General features: G+C 39.5%; 2 protein-coding genes across 2 annotated transcripts in view; one reads left to right on the top strand and one right to left on the bottom strand.

Annotated features, from left to right (window-relative positions):
• Positions 1-27,204, top strand: part of GRXCR1 (glutaredoxin and cysteine rich domain containing 1) — a 132,638-nt gene extending 105,434 nt beyond the window's left edge. Inside the window, exons 3-4 of the mRNA XM_040484802.1 lie at positions 16,338-16,403; positions 26,888-27,204. Coding sequence (XP_040340736.1) covers positions 16,338-16,403; positions 26,888-27,067 — 246 coding nt within the window. The 3' untranslated portion in view covers positions 27,068-27,204. The remainder of the gene's footprint in view (positions 1-16,337; positions 16,404-26,887) is intronic.
• On the bottom strand, positions 14,311-14,825 carry LOC121036357 (putative tripartite motif-containing protein 61). The gene is given in 3 exon segments (XM_040484778.1): positions 14,311-14,494; positions 14,496-14,747; positions 14,749-14,825. Coding segments are annotated over 3 exon segments (513 nt in total).
• Positions 27,205-27,832: the final 628 nt, after the last annotated feature.

Below are 27,832 nucleotides of genomic sequence, written 5' to 3'. Positions count from 1 at the left end.
TTTGACAGATTGCCTCAATTTCCAACCATTTACTTCTGTGCTTCAGGAAGGCAAATAGGAGACCTGACACAGGTCAGGACTTTAAGGCAGAAGTTTGCCTACATTGATGGCTTAAATGAAATGCTGAAGCAGTCTCTGGGACCCAAGAAATGACAAGATCTAAAATCTATGGTCTTTGTCATCTACCATCACTGAACATTAGATAAAACTTGTGATATATTAATATCGTGGTGTATAAGTATAGTACAAAAGTTATAGTAATGATAGTAGTAATGGGCATTATTTTTAAAAATTTTTTAGAGAGAGAGAGCAAGAGAGCGTGAGCAGGGGAGAGAGTCAGAGGGAGCGCGAATCTTAAGCAGGCTCCATGCTCAGTGAAGAGCCCAATGTGGGGCTCGATTCCACGATCCTGGAATCATGACCTGAGCCAAAATCAAGAGTGCGACACTCAACTGACTGAGCCACCCAGGTGCCCCTGGTGCACTTATTATGTTCTATATTAAACTGTGGCTTAACATGTGTTAATATCGTGCTTTATTCTCATAGTAACACTTAGAGGTAGATATTATTTGTAAATATATATATGGAAAAAGTGAAGTTCAGTGAAGAAAAGCAGTCTTTCGAACCAGGTAGATCTAGATTTGAACCTTGACTCTGACAAGTATTAGCTGTGTGATGCTCTTGAACAAGTACTCTTGTAACACTTGTACTTTTATAATCTCTTTGAGTCTCAGTTTCCCTATTTTAAAACTGGGGCTTTTAAAAGAGGACTTGTAGGGATGCAGTAAACATTAAGTGGGTAATGCTGTAAAACACATGTTTAATTCTGGGTGCTCAATAAACTATTAGAAGCTTCACTTAAGGCCCTTGCTCAACCCCCCTCCTCCCATACCCTTTAAGAACTGTCCTCCTGGCATTGTTCTACCACTGCAACAGCCAAGTTCCTCAAGAAATGAATCATGAGAGCCTTATAACTTTGAGAAAATCCCAAACTTGCTTTTTTTGGAGGCTGTAGAGGCCAAGACAAAGGGAGATGACAAAGGAATACCAGGCTTTGTTCTCAGTCCAGATTTAGAGACCCGAATTTTAGTCATCCTTCCTGACCTGCCTACACAATTAGTTCCTTGGTGTCCTTCTCCAAATAGAAGACACTTCTGGCAGGGAGAGTTCTGAAAGGAATGGAGAAAGAACCTAAAAATATCTACAAGAAATCTCTCTGGACAAGGCTATTATTGCCATCCTGTTTCACTTCTTTTCCTAAATCTTATAGCTAAAAAAAAATTCTTAAATTCTGGACAGTACCCAGAAGTTTGTGCTGGCCTCCAACTCACTTCTATAATGTCATCCTTATCCTATCTCTATCTTCTCTATCTGTCTCTGTCTTTGTCTCTATATCTCTACCTAAATCTGTCGGTCCATCCATCCATCCATCCATCCATCCATCCATCCATATGTGTGTATATCTGTATCTGTTTATGAATCGTAGGTTATTTGTTCAACTAAGGTAGATATTTATTTGTTTCTCAAGTAAGTGTGAGCTGGTAGTGATCTATGGATATAGACGATCTCTGCTCCATGAGTCATTTTTGTCTTATTGCGTCTCCATTCAGGGTAAGTCCTTACTGAATGGTTAAAAATGGCTTAACTCATCACATTTTTTTTGTTAAAACACTTTGTTAAAAGATAAAAAGAATAAGAGTAGGATGATCCGTTTGCTTTTAAGAGTCTGGCCTGGAAGCTGTATGCATTACTTCTGTTCACATCTCACTGAAAGGTCTTAGGCACACGGCTACATCTAACTACACAGGAGGCTGGGAAAAATACTCTTTCACAAAAGCTATGCCTAAATCAATTTCAGAGGATTTTTGGAATGAAAAGGACAATGAAGAGTGGACAGTGACAATGGAGTAGAGGTAATTAATATTCTCTCCACACTACCAATAGAAGGAGAATAGTCCCGCTGTAAGGAGGTCACAGCAGTTGATTTAAAAAAGAAACACTTGACAATGAGTCCTTCAAAATGGATCTTTGGAATTAGGCTCAATGGAAAGTCCATTGCTAATCTTCTGAAAACAACAAAAATAAACAAATATTATTCTCATTACTAATGGTCTATATGTACCTGGCACTATGCTAAGTACATAACATACATTATGTCACTTATTTCTTACAACTGTATCTGATAGTGATATTTTTCTCTTTACTTTGTAGCTGAGAAAACTGAGGTTTTGAGGACGTAAGTAACTTGCCCAAGCTGCACACCCAATTAAGTAGCAGAGATAGGATTTAATATATGGCTGAACCCACAATTTTAACTCCAGTGGTTCAGCCTTTCCAACATATCTGGTTACTCATGCGATTCACTTCCTTTCACCGTAGGATTACAGAAAGGTTCTCGTCATTCTTATTCTCTTGTTCTACTAAATGGACTCAAACTGGGATCGTTTCCAATAGAGTGAAAGGAATCATGTGATTCATGGCTGGTGGGCTTGTTTTCCCTTTTTTCTGTTTTCCCTTCCAGATCCATTCTCTCCCCTTCACTGTTCTGAGCCACAGAAAGGCAAACTTTACAGATTCCTCCAAGCAGATGCTTTTGCCTTCTGACTTCAGTCACAAGGAGGCTAAGGGGGAGATCTGAGTGAGGTGGGACAGAGGTATTTATGTTCTCTGCTCCCATCACACTGAGGTGCAGTTTGGGCAGTTGCTGAGTTCCCACAGCTACTGCATACAATGCCTTCCTCAAGATTGTTAGACCTACGGGTAGTTACACTGTCATTGTTGCCCACCCCCCTGGTGATTCACCAAGCCCATTGGTTTATTTACTGTTGTCCACACTTCTGTAGATTATCCTTTCATTAAATGCTCCTCAATTAAAGTCTTAGGGCATCCAAGTTTCCTGCTGGGATCTTGGAAGATGCATTGGGTTATTCTCATGAGTTTAAAAAACAACAATTATTAGACAACTGATGACTCTTTAAATTTTTTTTTTTCAACGTTTATTTATTTTTGGGACAGAGAGAGACAGAGCATGAACGGGGGAGGGGCAGAGAGAGGGGGAGACACAGAATCGGAAACAGGCTCCAGGCTCTGAGCCATCAGCCCAGAGCCCGACGCGGGGCTCCAACTCACGGACCACGAGATCGTGACCTGGCTGAAGTCGGACGCTTAACCGACTGCGCCACCCAGGCGCCCCATCAACTGATGACTCTTTAACATTATAGTACCTTATAAAAATGGGTCATCTGCTTCATTTCATGACCATGAACTTCAGTACACTATAGAAAAGTCTTTCTAGTAGCAACTAGGTAGGAGTGATAATTTTACTAAGATCATAATACTAAAGGTAAGGTAATTTTTATTGACCATCTAAGCTGCAGTGATGATTCTTCCATAGCCTGTCCATGTCTAGATATCCTTGGATCCCATCTGGGATTTAGGCCTATTTAAGTAGGATCTCCCTCCTATTAATGGAATTATAATTGACATTTGGATCAACTAATTATATTTCTCAACTACGCTCACCACATGAATCTTCCTCATATATTTTTCCTGCTGAGTGATTAAATTCTGTGTTACCCAAGAAAAATAATCGACTCGTCTTCAGTAATATTGTTCACTAACTGTCCTCAGTTTCTGACTTTCCGAAGAACCTTGGCTGAAAGCTAGTTAAATCTCTCATAGTATTTTAGCATGTCTACAATGTAGCCAGAAAGTCCTCAAATTTCATACCACCTTTCTTTTTTAATCACAAAATTGAGATTTTAATCCCAATATTTTGTATGATCCTCTACCTCCCTTTTTATTACATTCTCTTTACTTTATGGTGGCATCATCTGAAAGCAATATAATACTCTTATTGACCTCCTTTTCTAAAAATTATTTATTGACTCTAGACAGGAAATGTTTGTATGCTCAAAATTGATCCTAAATTACAAATTTTCTCAGAGTTCAACAACAACAACAACAATAAATAAACAACTACTATTTATTGAATTCCTAATATATGCCATACAGTGTTGTAGACTTATATATCTCGTGTAATCTCTACAACAACATTATAAACATAATTATACCCAATTTACAAATAAGGAAACTGAGTCTTTTTTTAAAAATTTTTTTAAATGTTTATTTTTGGGAGAGAGAGAGAGAGCATGAGCTGGGGAGGGGCAGAAAGAGAGGAAGACACAGAATCTGAAGCAGGCTCCAGGCTCTGAGCTGTCAGCACAGAGCCTGACGTGGGGCTCGAACTCACAAACCATGAGATCATGACCTGAGCTGAAGTCAGATGCTTGAACAACTGAGCCACACAGGCTCCCCAGGAAGCTGAGTCTTTATTTACATTATTTGTCCAAGTTAAATTAATTTGTAAATGGGGGCACTAGGATTTAATCTGGAATTGTATTCAGAAAACCTTTGGCTGGGGTGCCTGGGTGGCTCCGTTGGTTAAGCATCCAACTTTTGATTTTGGCTCAGGCAATGATCTCACGATTCATGAGTTCAAATTCCATGATTTGTGAGTTCCAATGAACTCACAATTCATGAGTTCAAGCACAGAGCCTGCTTGGGATTCTCTCTCTCTTTCTCTCTCTCTCTCTCTCTCTCTCTCTGCCCCTGCCCCACTTGTGCTCTTTTCTCTCCCTCAAAATAAATAAATAAACATTAAAAAAATAAAAAATAAAAACCTTTGGTTGTAAAAATATACAAGTGGGACTATATCAACCAAAAAGCTTCTGTATGGCAAAGGAAATCATTAACAAAATGAAAAGGCAGACTACCAAATGAGAGAAAATATTTGCAAATCACATATCTGATAAAGGATTAATATCCCAAAATATAAAGAACTCATACAACTAAATAGCAAAAAGACAAACAATCCAAGTAAAAAATGGGCAGATGATCTGAATACATTTTTTTTCCAAGGAAGACGTATAGATAACCAACAGACACATGAGAAGGTGCTCAATATTACTAATTATCAGGGAAGTGCAAATGAAAACCACAGTGAGGTATCACTTCACACTGGTTAGAATGGCTATAATCAAAGACAAGAAATAACAAATGTAATGGAGGATGTGGGTATAACGGAACCCTTGTGCACTGTTGGTGGGAAAGTAAATTGGTGCAGCCACTGTGGAAGACAGCACGGAGGTTCCTAAAAAAATTGAACTACCGGGGCGCCTGGGTGGCTCAGTCGGTTAAGCGTCCGACTTCAGCCAGGTCACGATCTCGCGGTCTGTGAGTTCGAGCCCCGCGTCGGGCTCTGGGCTGATGGCTCAGAGCCTGGAGCCTGTTTCCGATTCTGTGTCTCCCTCTCTCTCTGCCCCTCCCCTGCTCATGCTCTGTCTCTCTGTGTTTCAAAAATAAATAAAAACATTAAAAAAATTAAAAAAAAAAATTGAACTACCATATGAGTCATCAATTTTGCTTCTGGGTATTTATCTAAAGAAAACAAAAGCACTAACTCGAAAAGGTATATGCACCCCTGTGTTCACTGCAGCAATGTTTTCAATTCCCTAGAGATGGAAACAACCTTGGTGTTTATCAATGGATGAATGAATAAAGAAATTATGATATACATATATATGTATATGTATACATATATGCACTATATACACAATATATATACACATATACACACATATACACAATATACACACATCCACACGTATACACACATATACACAATATATATATTATTCAGCCATAAGAAAGAATGAAATCTTGTCATTTTTGACAATATGGATGGACCTTGAAGGCCTCATGCTAATAAGTGAAGTCAGACAAACAAAGACAAATACTGTATGATCTTACTTATATGTGGAATCTCAAGGAAAAAAAATCCTGAGTTCATAAATACAAAAAACAGATTGGTGGTTGCCAAATGTGGGGGCACAGGACAGGGAGGCAAAATAGGTGAAGGGGGTCAAAAGGTACAAACTTCCAGTTATAAAATAAATAAATACTGGTGACGTATTGTACAGCATTGTGACTACAGCTCACAATACTGCATTGTATATTTGAGAGCTTCTGAGAGTAGATCTTAAAAGTTGTCATCGCTAGAAAAAAATTTGTAACTATGTGCTGTGATGGATGTTAACTAGACTTATTGGGATCATTTTGCAATATATACAAATATTGAATCATTATGTTATGTACCTTAAACTAGTAACATGTTATATGTCAGTTATAGCTGAATGAAAAAAAAACTTTGGTGAACTTAATCACTGCATTCTAAAAATCAGTTTATGCAGGGAATTATGTGACGTAGTAGACAACAGTCTTAAATCTATTAAGTAAAACTGTTTTCCGGCTTCTAGCTCAATCCTCCAATATTATCTTTTTTTTTTAAACCTAGTAGTGACTTTGGGGCGCCTGGGTGACTCAGTTGGTTGGGCGACCGACTTCGGCTCAGGTCATGATCTCCTGGTTCCTGAGTTTGAGCCCCGCGTCGGGCTCTGTGCTGACAGCTCAGAGCCTGGAGCCTGTTTCAGATTCTGTCTCCCCTTCTCTCTACCCCTGCCCTGCTTTCGCTCTGTGTCTCTTTGTCTCTCAATAATAAATAAACGTTAAAAAAATTAAAAAAAAAAAACCCTAGGGACTTGATGTCACTTTTATGTGATTCAATATTAATTTTAAAGGAACCAGAAAAAATAAATAAAAGAACAAGAGAGATGGTTTTCTGCCATAGAAAAGAGAATAATATATCCCCATGATCATCTACTTTGATGATATGTCTTTATTATAAAGACCAAGATTGGCTTCCATGAGAAAAGTGTTCTTTGTAGCTACACTGAAAAAAGTAGCTCAACATTAATTACAGAAAACCTAAATCACTGCCTTTGGCAGGCGTTTTTCAACACCCAAAAGTCTGTATTATATAATTACACAAAACAAGTCAACTAGTTTAATTTTGCAGTTAATTCTTCCTGCCAGGGACACAGGAAAACCATGCTCTTTAGAATGAGATTTTCTGAGGAGATTTTACTGTGTCTTTTTTAAGACACTGGAGGGATATCACCACACCTGCTTTGAACATCTTCCAGGCCTAAGTGTTTGGTGTAGAACTCCAGGGTCTCCGTGGAGTTGGTTCACGTACTGGAGATGATCCCAAGCCGATTCCTGAAGTAAAGTCTGCCGTTGTCAGCAGGGCTCGGGTGGCCTGTCTCCAGGGTTGACGTAACCTCCCGTTCTGGTGGGTCTGGCAGCCACAGAAACAAACATTTACTGAGCACGTCCTTTGGCAGGCGTCATGCTAGGTGTTGGTTGAGGTCCTTGAATGCCAGCCCTGCCATCTGCTCTCCTGATTACACAGCAGAAAAATCCTTTAGTAGCTGGCACCAGACAGTCCAGCCTACCAGTCGTCATGAGAGCGCAGCCTCCAATGGTTTGCTCTTCATTTCCTGTCCTGTGCCCAGCTAAAGGAAGTGATGGTTAGGGGGAAGCAGTCACACAGTCTCCATACCCCTCTCTCCTGTAGGTGTTTGGCAGTCCATCATCAAATCACATCAGCTTGCAGATTTACCTTCACCAAGGTGCCTTTTGATTTATGCCTTTGCTTATTTTTCCTTTTTGTTTTTTTTAATGTTTATTTATTTGAGAAAGAGAAAGAGACAGAGAGAGAGTGAGTGCAAGTGGGGAGGGGCAGAGAGAGAGGGAGACATGGAATCTGAAGCAAGCTCCAGGCTCTGAGCTGTCAGCACAGAGCCCGATGTGAGGCTCGAACTCACAAACTGTGAAGATCGTGATCTGAGCCAAAGTCAGACACTTAACTGACTGAGTCACCCAGGTGCCCCTATCTTTCCTTTTTAAATCAGCAGTCATTGTGGGAAACAGCCATTTGGAATGTAATGCTTTTCTTTTTTTTTTATAACATTTTTTACTACACTTACTACATTTAGTATTTACTAATGTATTTACTACAAAATGGCTGAAGATGTTAATATGGAAAATACTTATTGAGTGTCTATGGGGCACCATGCAAAGCGCTGGGTCCTTGAAGAAGTCCCAGTTGCTTTAATCACCACTGGGCTCACAGTGCAGGGGGGCACAAAGTGGTCTCAGAGCACAGAGGAAGGAATACTGATATTTGCCTGGGAAAATCAAAGAAACTTCATCAATAAGGTAACATTTCATTTGGGTTTGGAGGGATGTCTAGAAGTTTTCTGGGAGAGGCTGTGAAGGATAGAATAAATTTGGGGCAAAGGTACAGAGCATGTGCAAAGGCATATTATCTCATGGAAGGAACTGGTATGTCCAGGAGAAGGAGAGAAATTCAGAGTATTAGGAGTACATAGCATTAAAGGACAGGGCTGGAAGGGTTGGTGCAGCCAGATAGTGGAGGTTTGTGTCTACCATGCTGAGGAGTCTGGGTTGCATCCCAGTCACTAGAAGGTACTCCAACTAGCAATGTAGGGTGTGCAGTTAAATATAGAGAAATAAATTGCAGGGAAGTGGTTAAGCAAAAGGGAAAAGGAGCCTGATTTAAGCCAGCAGGAGGGATAAAAAAAACTTGTACTATTTGAGTCAAGAGCCACTTCTGTGATGGCATTTATTTAGAGACTATATTTTTATGGTTAATGAAAAAGCAGGGGTATTGTTTATTATAATAGCAAGACCATCTAAAGTGTTATGTAAAACATTGCATTGTTAGAGTACTACACTAAAACAAACTTTGTTTGAATTGAGGAGCTGCCTTAGAATAAATTTAAGTCTCAATAATAGCTATCATTGTGAAATGTATTTAGGACATTTCTTTTGTCCTGAATTTTTATTCAAATTTTATTTTATTTTATCATTATATGTATCTTTTATTGCAGGCAACTTTCTTAGTAAGATGAAGTGGTATATGAATAAATGCAAATAAAAGTAAAAATTAAGTAATATATAACATATATGCATACACACAATATGCATATGTGTATATATACATTAAAATTTCTGATTTGGCACAAAAACAGACACTCAGATCAATGGAACAGAATAGAGAACCTGGAAATGGACCCACAAACATATGGCCACCTAATCTTTGACAAAGCAGGAAAGAATATCCAATTGAATAAAGACAGTCTCTTTAGCAAGTGGTGCTGGGAAAACTGGACAGCGAAAAATGAACCTGGACCACTTTCTTACACCATACACAAAAATGAACTCAAAATGGATGAAAGACCTAAATGTAAGACAGGAAGCCATCAAAATCCTCAAGGAGAAAGCAGGCAAAAACCTTTTTGATCTTGGCTGCAGCAACTTCTTACTCAACACATATCCAGAAGCAAAGGAAACAAAAGCAAAAATGAACTATTGGGACCTCATCAAAATAAAAAGCTTTTGCACAGCGAAGGAAACAATCAGCAAAGCTAAAAGGCAACCGATGGAATGGGAAAAGATATTTGCAAATGACATATCAGATAAAGGGTTAGTATCCAAAATCTATAAAGAACTTATCAAACTCCACACCCAAAAAACAAATAATCCAGTGAAGAAATGGGCAAAAGGCATGAATAGGCACTTCTCCAAAGAAGACATCCAGATGGCCAACCAACACATGAAAAAATGCTCAACATCACTCATCATCAGGGAAATACAAATCAGAACCACAATGAGATACCACCTCACACCTGTCAGAATAGCTAACATTAATAACTCAGGCAAGAGCAAATGTTGGTGAGGATGCAGAGAAAGAGGATCTCTTTTGCACTGCTGGTGGGAATGCAAACTGGTGCAGCCACTCTGGAAAACAGTATGGAGGTTCCTCAAAAAATTAAAAACAGAACTACCCTACGACCCAGCAATTGTACTACTAGGTATTTATCCAAGGGATACAGGCGTGCTGTTTCGAAGGGGCACATGCACCCCAGTGTTTATAGCAGCACTATCAACAATAGCCAAAGCATGGAAAGAGCCCAAATGTCCATCAATGGATGAGTGGATAAAGAAGATGTGGTATAAATATACAATGGAGTATTACTCGGCAATCAAAAGAATGAAATCTTGCCATTTGCAACAACGTGGTTGGAACTAGAGTGTGTTATGCTAAGCGAAATTAGTCAGAGAAAGACAAATAATGACTTCACTCATATGAGAACTTTAAGACACAGAACAGATGAACACAAGGGAAGGGAAGCAAAAATAATATAGAAACAGGGAGGGGGACAAAACAGAAGAGACTCTTAAATATGGAGAACAGAGGGTTACTGGAGGGGTTGTAAGAAGGGGGAGGGGCTGAATGCATAAGGGGCATTAGGGAATCTACTCCTGAAATCATTGTTGTACTATATGCTAACTTGCAGGTAAATTAAGAAAATAAAAATAAATTAAAAAAAATTCTGTTTGGTTTTGGTTAATGAGAACATTATTTTTAGTTCTTCTGGACCTCTCAAAAATTTCAGGTCAATAGTTTCCAAACATTTGTGTCCTATGTGGAATCTCAGAGCCTGGGTATTAGCATGGAGGTATATCAGCCTGGAGGCAGCTAACGCCTGTATGTGTGATTTTAAGTAATTCTTGAGAAAAAATACTTAAATGTCTGCATTTGTTTATATCGTTTTTTGATGATGGTCAAGGAAACCCTTGGCCTAACAACTCTTCACAGAGATCTAGAAGAGTGTGGTGAATCCAAGCTGGCTTATACCAATCTAAACTTTTCCTCATCTTATTGGTAAAATAGATCACTGACCCTGTGGCCTGGTATCTTACCTATGTTTCCTCCAGGGCACCAGTCCAAAACACTATGCAGAATCTGATAGGCAGGTTCATTGAACATAGTTTTTCTTATTTTGAATGAAAGAAAATGGTGACCACGAAGGATCATGTACATATGATATTTGGTAACCTTATTGCTCTAATTAATTTCCTTCCTTCATTCTATCTATGTGCTCAGTTACCTACTATCGATCATAAAGATAACAACTTAATCATTACTTTATGGAGTTTTCCCTAATCTTGTTGATTAAATTAATCGCACCTTATTAGATACACTTTCACAACATCTTGTACCAACCACTCTTTTGTAGTATTTATGACGGTTATAGTTTACATTTATTTGTATGACCTTTTGTTTAACATCTGTCTACTCCAAAAGATTTTACATTCTCTCAGGAACAGGGAGCCTTTTTTTTTTTTTCTTATTGTTTATATCTCAAACACTTAGCACAATGCCTAATCCATAATGGAGACTCAAAATTGTGTTGAATGTGGAAATAAACGAATGGACATGAGTACAAATGAGAATGGTGGCCACTTTTGTACATTCATGGATCACAAATGGTGGGTGAGTGTCCAGCAGCCCTAATCAGCAGGGGGCTGATGTCTTTTCTTAACCTGTTCTTGTTGCCTGAAGGTGTGGGTCTCTTTTTTGGTGATTCATGTGACAAAAGATTATGTAGACTGTCTGATCTCAGGGAAGCTTGTTACATATAAAGTAAAGTGACTTGTTCACATGTCACAGCTCACTGCTCAGAATTTTAAGGGGGAAAGAATTTGAGAATAGAGCTAATTTCATATATCGGAGTTTATAACGAACTAAGTCCTTTTCTGGAATATGCAATGTATTTGAAATAACCGAAAGTACCTGAGACTGAAGTAAAAAAAGAATAGAGATGTTCCTTAGCTTCTCTGACACATTCATCCTGTTTGGAGTCATTGCAGTGAAGGCTTTCATTCACTTGGCTTTTTTGGGACCCATGTCAACAGTGAATCCCAACACAGACTGTCATGTTACTCAGACTGGGAGCTATCTGTACCATTTTTTCACTAATAAATTATATCAGTGAGCAGGCAGCATGCATGGAACAATGGAAAGAATGTATGTTTTGAGACAATATGACCCGAGTTCAAGATCTGAACAGGCTTTGTATTGACTAACTAAAAGGTGCTGGGCATGTTCCTTATTCTCTTCAAACTTCAGTTTCTTCTTTAAAAAAAAAAAAGAGAGATAATAATGCTTATCTTGCACTGATGATTAAAAAAGCCAATGTCTGTAAAGCACCTAGCATATTACTAGTATCATTAATTTCAGGATTAAATTAATTTTCAGAAAAAAAGATTCTGAATCAATTGAAAAATGCATTAGAAATATTTCCATAGGTATCCTGGAAGTCTTGGCAAACTATGCCAATAATAGAAAGATTAATTTCTACTTGCATGGAACTGAATAATAGACTTACATTGTAAAAGTTAACAAACTCATGTGATACTCTTAACCAAATACCAAGCGGGAAAAGATTATCCCCTAAGAATGTTAATACTTAAAAAAAAATACGCTCTCAGAGTGCTTGGGTGGCTCAGTCTGATTTTCGCTCAGGTCATGATCTCGCTGTTCGCTGTTCGTGGGTTCGAGCCCCACAACGGGTTCTGTGCTGACAGCTGGTAGCCTGGAGCCTGCTTCAGATTCTGTCTCCTTCTCTCTCTGCCTCTCTGCGGCTTCACACTTTCTCTGACTCAGAAGTAAATAAACATTAAAAAATAATTTAAAAAAATACGCTCTCTTCTTTGGGCACACAAGTGTCTTTATAGACCAAGTAATAATTAGAATGTCTGTGGTGGAAAGCTGCAGGGAATGAGAGCTTTGGGCCGGGTAAATGCAGAGCAGCGCAGGGCAGGTTGAGCGCTATCCGAGCCTCAGGATGGGAGGAACCTCATTTTCCCTGACACTTGCCAGCAACGCTGAGATCCCTATCCTGCCTCAGCTGCTGCTGCTGCTGCTGCTTAAGAGCAGAGAGGGCAGAGATTTCCTTGTCCTGCCCTGTAAAATCTTGCACTTCAGTTCAGCAAGGACAGGTCAGGTGGAGGTTGGGGACTTGGAACCCAGTGGGGAAGCAGGGGATTTTGACTATTGTTTCTGTTCAGTACTTGGCAAAAGAACGGAGGGCTCCTTCCAAGAAAATGATCTGGGAGCGGGCCAGGTGGAGTTGTGGGTGGATGCTATATTGAGTAGCAGCAGTTGAGAGAGGGAGCAAGTACTCAGCTCTCAGGTCTCTGTTCCAGAGAATTTTCTCCACCTTCGGCACTTGGTATGCCACCTGTGCACCAGACCCCAGGTGTGTCTTGAACAGAGTTCGGGTTCGTTGCTTAATGTGAGCAAAGCCTGTGTTTCTATTGAAACGTAGAATCTACTCTTGTCGTGTTGATGGTGCTGGAATTGTTTGGCTGAGGCAGGGCAAATTTCATGTATTGATGGGTAATGAGAAAGGCCTTTCCTGGTTTCTGCATCGGATTCTAAACAACTGGCTAAGGAACGCTGACAGCTGAGAGAAGAGCTGGAAAGCAGATGCCTGATAGCTTCTCTGGTGCATTCATTTTGCTTGGGGTCATGTGGTGCATTTTCTTTCATTGTAGAAAAATGATCTATTCCCTTGCTGCTTTAGTTGGTGGACCAGAGTCCCCAGGGGCTTTTCCCATTTTAGCGTGGCTGACTCTTAAAAGAAATAGAATGCAGCAAAAGTAAAATATTACCAGTTATTCCTACATTTTAGAGTTTAATGTTTTGTTTGGTGCTTCCATCACTTTGGGTCTTGCTTTAGGTATGTCTCTTCTGTCCTCCTGGCCAAACCACCCACAAACTAAAGAATATAACCTGCCTTGTACAGTTACGTATATCCTCTGTAGCCCTGTGTGTTAATTCCTAGTGCTTTTTAATATATCAAGTTGACATTTCTGATGGTGATTACGGTGACATGAATTTTATGAGATAAACTGAAGTAAAATAAAACCCAGAACTAAAGACTCCTATACATCACTACAAAAATTGCCTACCTCATCTTAGAAACCTCCCCTAAGCTTCAAGGTCCAGATCAAATTCTGCCAAGCTCAGAAAGCCTTCTCTGCCGTCAATAAGCAGATCCGTTTCCCCCATGTTATGATTTCCTAGTTGCCCTTTTCTGCATCACCCATTTGACACTTCTTTTCTTCCTACCCCTCCCTCTCCCCTCCCCGCCCCCTCCTTATTTTTCTTCTTCTTCCTCCTCCTCCTCCTCCTCCCCTTCTTCTTCTCCTCCTCCTCCTCCTCCTCCTCCTCCTCCTCCACCTCCTTCTCCTTCTTGCCATATTCCTTTAATTGCCATGAAAAAGGTTCAGGGGACTTTAAGGTTTCATATCTATGGTAGATTGTTCTAGCATCTGTCAGTAATTCCAGTTTTCACCTTGCATATCTTCCCTCTATCTCCTTTAATAGATGTTTTAATGTGGAAAGATGCTTTTAAAATGTTAGGTTTTCATTTCGTTTCATTAAAATATCCATTTCCTCATCTTGTCATTGCGAAAGAACAGTCTCTTGCTCATTTTTGAGAAACCACATAAATTGCTTGAACTCACACTTTATTTCTTCTTCAGTTCCAATGATTTTCTGGTGTGCACAGTTATCCCCTTTTCTATTTGTTCCACTCTCTCCTTCCCTGGTTCAGTGCAATTCTCCAATCTTTTCCTGTGATGGGGAACAGCCTTCTCTCTGGGTCAAATGCAGTGATTCCAGTGATCAGTGGAGAAACTACACTGTGGACAAAACTTTCTGGTCCTTCTGACAGAAGAAGGCCAACACTTAATTATGCTTTTCACATACGAGCTTCTCTTCCTTCTTCTTCCTCTGGCTTCTTCTTGTTTATAGTAGCTTAGCGATTTCCATCAAATTGCCCAGCTGGGGATTGCTTATGAATTTCCTTCCTGGAGAACAATAATGGCAAAAAGGACAGGGTAAAGTATCATTTAGATCCTTCCAGGACAGACTGACTCAAGAGAGACAGAAGTTATGCCCACACTGGGTCTTTCAAGTAGTCCAGACAGATGGGACAGCTAGCCCCTATTTGGAAGCCTGCCAGGGACGTCACACACTCCATTGAGCCATGAACAAAGGTGGTGGATGAGGTAATCTGTTCTGTAGTAAAGCCTGGCCCGCTAGCACTCAGGACCCAGTGAGCGATGGGTATCCTCCCACAGACCTTGGAAACTGACCGGCTTTCATTTTCACCAGATTGGCATGTTGATGATAGCTTGTATAAACCTGTTTATCCCTTTGCCCCTTAGCTCTAGAGTCTGTTGCCAAGAATACTCCACAGGCTGGAGTCGATTACCCCCTAGAACAGATTAGCTGGGCTGCTGTTTTTTCCACTCAATGATGTAAAGTCAGGCTTAATGACTTTCCTGTTCAAGAAAGTTAGCTTTAGGTCCAAGACTAGGAATCTTTCCTGGAGCAAATGGCTGAGCCCCTCTCTGGCCAGAGCCTGCTGTGGCCCCAGAGCCTGGTTCCAACACCTATTTCCCATTCTGCATTGTGGTTTACTTTGTTGCATGTTTACATAAAAGTCTATAGTGGCCTCCTTATGAACCAGGACATTTTAAATATCTTAAGTGAGTTTTTGTTTTCCATCCTGTCCAGCACAAATAGGAACCCAAGAAGTATTTATTGTGTGGTGCTATTTCTCCCCGTTTTGTTGATCAATCAAAAACTGACTCAACACCTATTCTGTGCCAACAACTGTTATTCCGTGCCAGGGAGATGTTGTGAACAAGGCACACATGGGCTCTGCCTTTGATCAGAAATAATTTCCTTCCTTATCAAGGAAAGGAAAATCGAGCAGGAGAATGTAAGAAGAGGCTGGAAAGGGAAGGAAAATCAGGTAGTTAGAAGAAACACTATGATTTGTTTGGAAAGTGCATACATTGCCCCCATTCTCATTTTCATAGTAAAGGTTTAGAAGTTAAAAACAATGGCTCTGGAGTGAGTTCCCTGCCTGTGTTCAGATTCCCATGCTGCTTCCTTTCGGGGTGGCCTTGGCATTGTTATTTAATCTCACTGAGGCTCACTTTGTGCTATTAATAGAGCCTACCACTTCAAATTAGATGATGTTGGGTGCCCAGCTCATAATGTGTGCTTAATTGGTGTCAGTGGTTATTAATTTTATTAGTATTATTAGCTGCCGCTATCTCTACACGTGAAGGAAGGGTCATGTCTACACCACTGGGAATAGGGTGGAGACAGCCCAGGCTGGGAGTTTGCTCAATGGTTTCCTTTCCCAGATGGCAGAGCTGCCTTCAGGCTCTCTGAACAACTCTGAAGGGTGTGCTGGAACCTTCCATATCTGGACATAATCTGACATTTGTGGGATTCCCAGCTCTCACCTTCTGCTGGCAGTCGTCCTCTTGCTCCCACTAAGCCTTACTAAATGGGAGAATATATGGAGGAAAAAAGAAATTTCCTCCCTTCTTTGGCCTCCTGGTTGTAAGTTTACTTACGAGGGAAGAATGGTGTTCAATATCTTGTGGGTTAAGCTCTCCTGGCTAGAACTTTGTTTTCTCCAATACTAACAAAATGGATTTTCTTCCCCCACCCCACCCTTTCTTGTTAATAGGGTGCTGAGAAAATTTTGTCAATGAATGAATCAGGAGAACTGCAAGACCTCTTAACCAAAATTGAGGTAATTGTGCTTTTAGCAACTTATTTTTAGTAATCAAAATGTTAAAACACATTCTGATTGTAATTGAGTTTTCCTAATTGAATTTTTCTCCCCATGTTCTTACAAATATGTAATGGGATACGTGTGGCAGTTTTCATTTGGTATCACCTGCCATTAGGTTTGCTCCAGCTAGAGTGACTTTAGTGTTAGCTTCTCCCTACCTCATAGTATTAGGTGAGAATCCCAGTCAGCTTTATTAGAGCCTAATTCTCTGTAATAGAGCTGTTGATGAGGTGTTTCAGAATCAGGCAATTGTCTTGAAGCACGTTTACAATTTTTCATTTAAATTATCTTTCCCATGGACAAGCTTATCATGTTTAAAGATTTCAGAAAAATTATTTCTCCTAAAGTGCACACTTTAATTTTGTTCCAATACTTACAATCGTAGCATCAGAGAAACGCATGTTCAAATATGTAATGTATCAAATCAATATGGAACCAGAAAGTCCTCTGCTAAACTATATTATCAGCCTGTTTCTCTCCATAGGTAGGAAAGTCATATCTTTTCTGGCCCAAACTGGGACACTTTGAGAGTAAAGAGGGTGTGTTAACGATTTCTCTGGGACAGCACACATGAACCAGGACATTCCCAGGTGAATTAGGCAATATGGGCACCCAGTATCTATAAGCCCTGCCAGCTCTTCTTGGTCTAGTCTCCTCCACTGACCTCACCTCTGATTCTCTACCACTTTTTGTTCTTTAGTTGCAAGAGACAACTCTCTGTGGCTTCTTCCTACCATTCCTTTGTGCAAGCTGTTTTGTCTGCCTAGAATGCTCTTATTACAGGTCTTCATTTACTTACACCATCTTCAAGGCCCATCTTACAGTATCCTTTCTTCCCCAGATCATTCCTGGTCTCTTGCACCTTGGAATTTTTATAACCCTCTTTCTGTTGGGTGCTTACCACAATCCTTTGACTTGTGTATCACCTTTCCTTGTGTATTTGATGGGTGTCCCAAATGAACCAAGGACTCCTTGGTTTTAGGAATCATGTTTCATTCCTATTGTGATTTCTTTTTTTTTAATTTTTTTTAACGTTTATTCATTTTTGAGAGATAGAGCATGAGCGGGGAAGAGAGAGGGAGACACAGAATCCGAAGCAGGCTCCAGGCTCCGAGCTGTCAGCACAGAGCCCGACGCAGGGCTCGAACTCACGAACCGTGAGATCATGACCTGAGCTGAAGTCGGACACTCAACCGACTGAGCCACCCAGGCGCCCCAATATTGTGATTTCTTCCAGAAGGACAAACACAGTGAGGGCATGGACTATATAGTCAGCAACTCCTCTCAGCTTGAAAATCTGTGTGAAAGGACTTATTTCTTTCTTTTTGTCCCTATACTCGACTCCAACCCCCTGAAACCATGAGTTTAGGTTAATGCATGTCTTTTATTTAAATGATTTAATGTGGTTAATGTGCATTATTGTTTTCTGCATTTTAAATTTATGTCATGCTGTTATGTAATATAGCATTGCATTTTTGTTGTGTAATATTTTACACAAATAAAATATTTTTTATATTGTTGCAAATTGTCTTTACTAGGCACTGTTTTTAAGGACCATGTATATTGCTATGTGAACATTTAATACATTTCTTCTAACTACTCCATGATGGAAACATATCTGTATTGTCCAAAGTGGTAACCATGGGCTGTATGTGGCTATCGAGCACTTTATAGTCACTGTTATAGCAAGTAATATGGCTAGTGTGACTGAGAAACTGAAATTTCAATTTTATTTAACTTTATTTGATTTAAAATTAAATTTAAATAGCCAAATGTGGCTAGTGGCTCCTGTTTTGGACAGTGCAGCTCTGTGGTGCCTACCCACTATTTTTTATCTACCTGCTTTTCCATTGATGGATACCCAGATGTCATTCAGTACCCTCCTCAAACACTGCTTCCAGGAACAACCTTGAACATGTTCCTTATGGATTTCTCTGGGAGTAGAAATTGCTTAAGCATACACTTAATTTTCCAAGTAGATGGCTCTCTGGACTGGTTGTACCTTTCAAATACTCCCTGTTGTAGGGAAAGACGTTTTTAGGTGTTCCCACATTCTTCCCCCCCAACGATTCTTGACAATATTTTACATTGTTCTCTAATTTACTGTTTTCTAGTTTTTGCTAAGGTAGTAGGTGTGAAGATATATTGCCTTATTGTTTTAATTTACATTTTTCTGATTACCACTGAGTTTGAGTGTCCCATTGTATGCTTGTTAAATTTTAAATTTCTTGGGGCACCTGGGTGGTTCAGTCAGTTAAGCGTCTGACTTCAGCTCAGGTCATGATCTCCCAATTCATGAGTTCCAGCGCCATGTTGGGGTCCATATTGACAGCTCAGAGCCTGGAGCCTACTTCAGATTCTGTCTCCCTCTCTCTGCCCCTCCCCCACCTTGCTCTCTCTCTCTCTCTCTCTCTCTCTCTCTCTTTCTCTCATATAAATAAACATTAAAAACATTTTAAATTTCTTGTGTAAACTGTGTATTCTTATACCTTCCCTGTAAAAGTCTTGGAATTGTCTTTTTTTTTCCTTGGTTGAGTTTTGGAAGAATCTTCTACATTCTAAATATATTTTTTCTTTGTTTTAGTCATTGTCAATGTTTCCTTTCCTTTTTTCAGTTTCTTTCATGATGTCCGTCACCCAACAGAAATCCTCTGATATAATCAAATTGATCATGCTTCCTCATAACGAAGTAGTCTTTTATCTTAACGTTACATAGATATTATCCTGCATTCCCTTCAATTAACTTTATAATTTTTCATACCTAGGTCTTTACTTCATACAGAATGCACTTGCATTTTCTTATTTATGATGAGATAGCTTCCCCAAACCAGCTACTAAATAATCTACTATTTTTTTTATTGCTCTGTTGTGCCAATTTTATATCATAATAAATCCCCATGTGTACTTGGGTCTTGGTTTGACTCTCTACTGAGTTCCTTTGCCAGCCTTATTGTAGCAATATCATCCTGTTTTTATTTCTGTGGCTTAACAGCATCTTTTAGAGTCATATAGGGTAAATCTCTCTCATTACTCTTTTTAAAGATTGATGATCGGCTTAGCTCTTCATGGACTTTTATTTTTTGAGTCTACAATCCCTTAATTCTGCAACTTGGTGAACACCATCATGCTATATAACATAACCTCTGTCTCTCAGCTCAAAGAATTTTGGAAAGAAGATTTTGTTCTCTTCATCAAATCTGTCACCATTCTACAGATGGCATAAATAAGGTGCAGACATTTAAGACTATTCATGATGTTGAAAAGAATTGTATGGTACTGACTTCTGCTGTTGTAGGAGCTGTAAGGTGTTATAACTCTGTTGGGCTGCTTTTCCCATGTAACAAAACTGGTAGAGAAATTGTAGCCATCCAGAGAAAGCCCTAATTTGCCTGTGAGAGGAGCTAGGGCTTAAGGCACACTAGCCTAGGTAAAGATATTGACCCTCAAGAGAGGCAGTTGGAAGAGCCAGGAAAAGTGGATAAGGGATGCAAAATTCCAGTCTAAACCCATCCCATTCTTCAAGTTGACTTTTGGCAGTGGAGTAGGAGTTAAATATTCATGAGGTTGGAAACATTGGAGTCTTTACTATGTAGCAAGTAACATTCTTGATGTTTTGTATGTATTAAGTCATTGAAATGTCACAACAACTCTGCAGGTCAGTTTCTATTATTATCCCCTTTTTACTAACCAGGGAATGGAGGCACAGAGATTAAATCACTTTCTGAAGACCTTACAGACAGTGTTTGGTTCATAATTATAATCACCCTGACTTAAAAACCCATGGTCGTAAGCATGAATCTATGCTTCCATGACTCTCAAATTAAGTGGCATGTAGTTGTCTGGGAAATCTGACCATATGTGGTAGGACCCAAAGCTCAAGTGAGAAGTTTGCTGTGAGGTAGACAGAGTATGAGGTCCAGGGAACAGACGAGGTTTTAACACTGGACTCCGAAACTAGAGGGGAAGCCATCCTGAAAGATGGGTAAATTGGTGATAACTTTAGAGAGAAACCAGACAGATCTTGCCAAGTTCTAGTTTGCTGTTAGTTCGTACTACATGGTAGATGATGACTATCCTGGTCCTCATAATTCAAGTCCCAGTTTTTAACAGTTATTCCAAATGATGGTGAAGAAAGAGAGGTTGCAGTTATGGTTGGGCCATCAGAAATGGAGTCAACAAATAATTTCAAATTTCCAAGTCGAAGCATCTTAGCATACATCCAGCCCAAGTGAACATTGCTCTGGGAAGTCAAGTGGGCCTGATTCATTGATGAAAATTGTCAGTGGATTTAAACATGAGGATATGGCTAAAGCCAGCAGAAGCAAGTGAAATATAACAATAGCTAGTGTGGATACTTGGGTTCAGTGGAGCTAGGTGCACCTGGGAGGATTCTGTTCCTGAGACAGAATTTGCAGGGTATATAGTGTGAGCTCCTAATATATATAGTGTGAGCTCCTAATATATAGTGTGAGCTAATATAGTATGAGCTCCATGTGGACACAAGATCCTTGTCTCTTTTGTTCTATTCTGTACCTTTAGTGCCTAGAACAGGGATTGACAAATAACAGACAATAAATATTTGTTAAGTGAAAAGATGAATGAATCCTCTTTCATCCAAGGTTCCTTTTTTGAAAAGGCAAAGCAGTGAGCTGATGAAAAGGAAGAGAAAAATAATTATTTTATGTAGGATAATGCTTGAGTCAAAGGACGAAATGAAAACACCATTTTAGTAATATTTATTTATTTATTTACTTATTTATTTATTTATTTATATTAATAAACAAGCTGGAGATTAGAAGCAAAGAAGTGTCTACGATTCCCCTAAAACAATAACCATGATGGATAGCTGATCCTGCTGGTGTTCACACAGAGGAAGCCCGGGGAGCCTTGAGATGTATTAGCAAACACCTGGTTATGGCAGATACTGAATTAAAGATTGCAGATGGTAGAGAAGCTCCAAGTAAGCTCTTGCCTTGCTATTTTTTTTTAAAGTTATGAACAAACATTCTTGTCATTTCTAATGAGATTGCCAACATATGCCCATTTCGTGTCCTTTTTTTCTTGTAAAATCTGACTCTCCCCTGAGGGCTGGTGATTACTTATTCATTGTTCGCGAAGAACACAAGGTTTTCAGCTACACACGGAGGATGCTAGGATGGCACAGGCTATTTTTGCAGGACGTTGGTGCTATCAGACACTGTCTTAACCCTCCCTGGAGAAGCACAGTTCTGGATGATGACCCTCCCAGTGCCGGGGGGGGGGGGGGGGGGGGGGGGGGGCCCACGGCATATTCATAGAAGCATCAGAGACCACTGACTCACCTGGGAAATCAGGCAATGTACTCTGTCTGCCTCTCTCTCAAATCTGAACATCTTTTTAAGTAGGCTTATGGCAGTCCAGCACACTGGGTTCAAAAATCAGACTCCTATATTTAGGCTAATGAATTTAAGATTATAAGCCACAACTTTCCTCTGTGTTGACAGTTAGTTCAGGGGCTTCTTTCTCAAGGCTGCAAATTACGGACGCTGGAAACTCTGATCATCAGGAAAGATTGTGTTTATTAGCAGCTTGATCAGACAGAGGTGTTTAGCAGGCACTTAACAAGCATTTTCTGAATTAAATTGTTGAATGTAGTTTAAAACAAAATACATAGACAGAAGTAAATCATCCAGAGATGATTATATGCAAAGTGTGCCCTCTTTGACAATTTGTTATATGGATAAATTTGCTTCATAGACAATCTGGATGACGAGATTTATGGTTACAGAAAATCAGGTAAATTACTTCCTCTTTAGTGGAATACTTAAGAGACTTTCAAGTTCTACTAGAACAGGAATAGGTAAATCTGAGGTTAAAAATAATAAGTGCATCCATTTCCTAATCTCCAGGAAGATACTGAAAGCCCTTGATATTAGCATCCTCCTTCTATTTTAGATAATAGGAAAATCTCTTTATATTTCTGAATTTGAGTTTGTGCTACAAAGGAAATCCATTTGACCATCATTCATGAGCTCTACCCTTTCGTCCTCATCCTGTCGATCCTTTGTGAGAGACTCTGGAGTTCTTGTGTGTTTTAATTCCGATGACCACAGTATGGCGTGGACCCATTCAAAGCTAAGGGTAGGGCTGAGGGCTACTATGAAGTGAACAGGGATGTGTCTGGCCTCACTGCTTTATCCCCAGTGCTTTCCACAGTGCCTGGCAAGTAGACACTCAATATTTGTGGAATGAATGAATAAATGAAAGTGTCTCACCCTCTGAGTCTTTTTTTAAAGTCTCTCACCAAGTGTATAAGAACAGAAAGAGGTAAAAAGAGAGGATGATTTCTCACTCCTTTTTTTTTTTCTTGAATTCCACCCCAAAGGGACGTGCTTCCACCCAAACCACTATTCAAAGGAGGGCCATTCTGTGAACTCAGTGCTCTGTGTGCTGTTCTCACCCAGGGCTGCATGGTTTCTCACTTTGCTGGGCAACTGGGCACTAAAGAGCTAGTTGCTTGAAATTCAGTGTTTCTGCAGTGGACTTCTTCATTGAAAGTGGAAGTCTGTTTTGTTGCTTTTAATGATGACTGTTGTTAACCTCAGTTCCTCCTTCCTCCTTCCTAGAATGTTGTCCATGTTTGGGGCAATTTTCTAGCCCCTTTAACACCTGTACTGGGGGCACAACCATCTACTTACCTGCATCTGATACATTTAATACAAGCCAGTTTTTTTCTTGTTGTTGGAACTCTTTAAATTGGAACCGCAGACTAACAAAACTATAACATTATAACAAAAGTGCTCTCTGAAGGAGATAGCTAGGGATGACTGAATTATTTATTTTTATTAGAAGCACAAATGGAGTAGATTGTACTGGATGGTGTATCGGGAATGAGATACCTGGAGGCTAATGGAGCAGTGAGAGCTCAAGACCCGCTCAGAGCCACCCCCACTTCTGCCTCGGTCACAGCATTTATCATTCAACTCTTTTATGTTTGAGGATCCCATGTAATATGTTATTTGAGACAATTATGGATGTAAATAAAGGTGAAAAACTACTACTAAAGAGGATAGACCATGAGATTTGCTCTATTGTTAAAAGTTTTTATTTGAATTCCAGTTAGCATACAGTGTAGTATAAGTTTCATGTGTACAATATAGTGATTCAACACTTCCATAACAACAGCCGGTGCTCCTCACAAGGAGTGCTCTCCTTAATCCCCATCACCTGTTTAAGCCTTCCCCTCACCCAACCTCCCCTCTAGTAATCATCAGTTTGTTCTCTACTATTAAGAGTCTGTTTCTTGGTTTGCCTCCCTCTTCTTTTTTTTCCCCTTTGCTCAATTGTTTTATTTCTTAAATTCCACATATGAGTGAAATCATGTGGCATTTTTCTTTCTCTGACTGACTTATTTTGCTTAACCTAATACCCTCTAGCTCCACCCATGTCATTGCAAATGACAAGATTTCATTCTTTTTGATGGCTGAGTAATAGTCCACTGTATGTATATTTACCACATCTTTATCCATTCATCAGTTGAAGGACACTTGGGCTGTTTCTATAGTTTGGTTATTGTAGATAATGCTGCCATAAACACTGGGGTGCCTGTACCCCTTTGAATTAGTATTTTTCTTTTCTTTGGGTAAATATCTAGTAGGTGGGAATGCAAACTAGTGCAGCCACTTTGGAAAACAGTATGGAGGTTCCTCAAAAACTTAAAAATAGAACTACCCTATGATCCCGCAATTGCACTGCTAGGTACTCACCCAAAGGGATTTGCTCTTGAAGAAAGTTCTTCAAGTTCCAATTTTCTAATTCCCCTGTGACCTAAACATTTGTTATAGTCATTAAGAGTTTTTGTTTCTTCGTTTGTGAAATCAGGCACGTGTGAGAGTTGGGTATAGACGCTATATAAGATGTATGCCATTCTTTTCCTCTCCTCAGTTTATGGCTGAAGCAGCTAATTTTTACTGAGAATGGAAATGCCTTCAGAATCTTTCCAACCCTGTGCTCCAAGACATCAGCTGCTTTCCCAAGACAACTGAGCATTTCATACCTTTCCTGTCAGCAACTTCTCTATGAGGGATGCCATACTAAATACGGACTGCCCACTTACATCTAATTCTCAGATAAATGAGAAATAATTTTTAGTTTTTGTATGTCTCATGCAATGTTGGGGACATACCTATACGAAAATTTATTTGTAGTCTCTCTGAAATTCAAATTAACCAGGCATCTTGTATTTTTAATTGCAAAATTTGATGATACTATTCTACTTGAAACCCAGATCTAGTTATAATCTAGCACTAATGGGTGAAGTCCCAGAGTCAGGGGCCCTAAAGGTCCTTTCTCCAGGACCTAGGCCAGCCCAATATCTGTTCTGATCAGTAGGTCATTGTATGTGTGTGTGTGTGTGTGTGTGTGTGTGTGTATATAATTTTTTTGAGAAAGAGTAAGAGCACCTGTGTACATAAATGGGAGGGAGGGGCAGAGAGAGAAGGAGAGAGAGAATCTTAAGCAGGCTTTATACCCAGCATAGAGCCTGACACGGGGCTTGATCTCACAACCATGAGGGTATGACCTGAGCTGAAATCAAGAGTTGGATGCCTAACTGACTGAACCACCCAGGTGACCCACAAGTCATTATGTATTTTTAATATAAACCTCTGGCACAGCTCTCGTGAATGTCAAGAATGTATCTATTTTATCATAGTTTTTAAATTTGATAAGAACACCATTATTTACTAATTATATTATAATTTGCTTTTATTACATTTTTTTTCCTTATAATTTGCTTTTAAACTACCCTCTTTTTCCACCACTGGGTTTGGTTTTATTCAATTTATTTTCTAAAGACATTTTAATATTATGTAAAATTGTAAATTCACTATACCATGTTTTGGTCAATACTTGCACAAAGAAATGACAAAAACACGCCTACAAAGTAACTAATTGCTACACACACTCAATCTAACTTTTTGGAAGAGTTTTGAACCTGTAGTCTTGATAAAGTTCCCTCTTTGTGTCATCCGGTTTGCCAACCACTACTTTCCATCAAGTAATTCTGTGCCGCTAAAAATGAGGTATTATGTGGATTTTGCCATCTTGACATAATAGCTAAGTCAAACTATAATTGCAGGTGAACTTTGCTATACACAAAAAGTGCATATCTGAAAAGTGGGGACATAAATTTTGAAGCAATCATGTCCTTAATGTTTATTTCCCGAAGCACATTCCATAAAGTACTAATTGTGAGAGAATTATGGTTGTTTCCTGGGAAAAGAGTTATCATAGCTGTAAGTGCTGGGGAAACGGTGGGTTAAACCCAGTTAATCAGGTTCCTTTTCATTTGGCTGCTTTGGAGACTTTAGTACGTGCAGTTGTGAATCTCCAGCGAACAGCCGTATGTCTGTGTATATAAACCACGTTTGAGTGTGTTTCTGCCTGTGTGTGTGTGTATTGATTCACATTTCCCAGTTTTATTTTAGCAATTATTCTCTTCACAAAGCCAAGCTTTCAAATATTGCTGCAAACTCCTATTTTGCAAGTCAGAAGCTTGGTATTAATTCACTTTTCACCTCGTCTTCATTCTGTAATGGCTCCTAATCTCCCCACTGCTGATGGATACCACTAGTGAACTCTGGCAAAGGATATGTGCTCAAAGAAGGAAATAGAAATGTGTGTGAATAATTTTCAAAATATTATCCTCAATACAATGCACGGTTACTTTCATTTTAGTAGGAGAGTATTTTATCTTTACTTGAGGTAGAAAGGCAGATAGCCATTGTGGGGCGTTTTATGGAGTTGGATAAATACCTTAAGATTTCTATGCCTATTTCCTTAAATATAAAATAAGGATAAAGATGCCTGCATATCTGCTTTACAGTCGAAGGTGTCTGTATGTGTAAAGGATGGCATGAGGGACGATTCTATACAATAATGCATTTGAAAGTGCTTTTAAAAAAACAAAGCATTATTCAAATGTGCAATGTAACGATAAATCTTCAGTTGATAGTGGCTCTTTCACACTCAGCTTTTAGTGTTTTGATTTTCCAGACTCACTATTAGTGATAACTGTTCTATAAACAAAGATATTAAACCGTTAGGAGGTACTCAAGGGAAAGTTACAGTACTTCCCTCTAATGAAAATAACCATTTCCTGAATTGTTTGGTTTGTAAATACGTGTTTTCGTGTGATAGATCTCCTGAGATCTGGACCCTTTAACCTAAAATGTACTAGTCTTCACAAAACAAGGTTATGCTATTGATGGCCATCAACGGGGTATTAAAGAAAACTTCAGCTAGCTTTCCCCCTGGGTCTCTGCATACATGGTAGGTGATTTCAAGTCCACAGCCAGCATTGTTTTACGACCATCCACAATGCAGGCAGACAGGAAGGCTGGTTGAGTTGTTCATGCTAACGCCTTTTCTGTCCTCTCTTGTCCCCCTGCCGCCCTCTACAGAGAGTGCAGCATCCACAGGAGTGTCCCTCCTGTGGAGGCTTTGGCTTTCTTCCGTGCTCCGTGTGCCATGGGAGCAAGATGTCAGTGTTTCGAAACTGCTTTACAGACTCTTTCAAAGCTTTGAAGTGCACTGCTTGCAACGAGAATGGCCTTCAACGCTGTAAGAGCTGTGCTGGTTAGCCGGAGATCTCACCCAGGGAGAGCCTCGTTTTATTAACTAAAGTCAATCATATGGTTTATACGTGTTTTTATTTTTAACTGTCATGTTTATGAGTTAATCAATAAACTTTGTTTAGTATAATTGCCTTTGTTTTCAATTTTTGCCGTGGCCATTTTCATTGACTCATGAAATAAACGTTTGTTTAACAACGATTTGCCATGCCCTTTGCTAGACCCTGGCTTCTCATTGAAATTAGTGGAGTACCCAGTACCCTTTCAGGATATGCAAACTCTGATTTGTTAAACGTGTTTGAGTTTCTAAAGAAAAGACTCACTGTATGTAATCGTGCCAATTGCAATGTCACCCTTTTGTCTAGAAGGAGTTACTCCAACTCCCTAGATGCATAACTCATTTCTGTGTGTCTCAGCTACAGAGAAGAAAAGAACTCTGGACAGTGGAAAAAAATATGGTCATATTTATACTTAGAATTTTTTAAAGCTGTAAAATAGTCTTAAAGATGATAACATTAGTGACAAATCACTAATGTTATCAGGTGGATTTCTTGGTGATGATGTAAAAGTTGCCAGAAGACTTATCTGGATTTAGTTTTGTAACATTTGCTTTGTGCTATTGTCACTGAAAACCCTTTAAAAAGGTGCTGTTGTCAGGGGTGCCTGGGTGGCTCAACTGGTTAAGCATCTGACTTTGGCTCAGGTCACGATCTTGTGGTTTGTGAGTTTGAGCCCTATGTTAGGCTCTTTCTTTGCTGACAGCTCAGAGCTTAG

The sequence above is a fragment of the Herpailurus yagouaroundi genome, unplaced genomic scaffold (assembly GCF_014898765.1).
Source record: "Herpailurus yagouaroundi ecotype Mexico unplaced genomic scaffold, PumYag 28, whole genome shotgun sequence".
Lineage (NCBI taxonomy): Eukaryota > Metazoa > Chordata > Mammalia > Carnivora > Felidae > Herpailurus > Herpailurus yagouaroundi.
The sequence above is the reverse complement of the archived record's forward strand: the minus strand, read 5'-3'. Positions and strand labels throughout refer to the sequence as shown.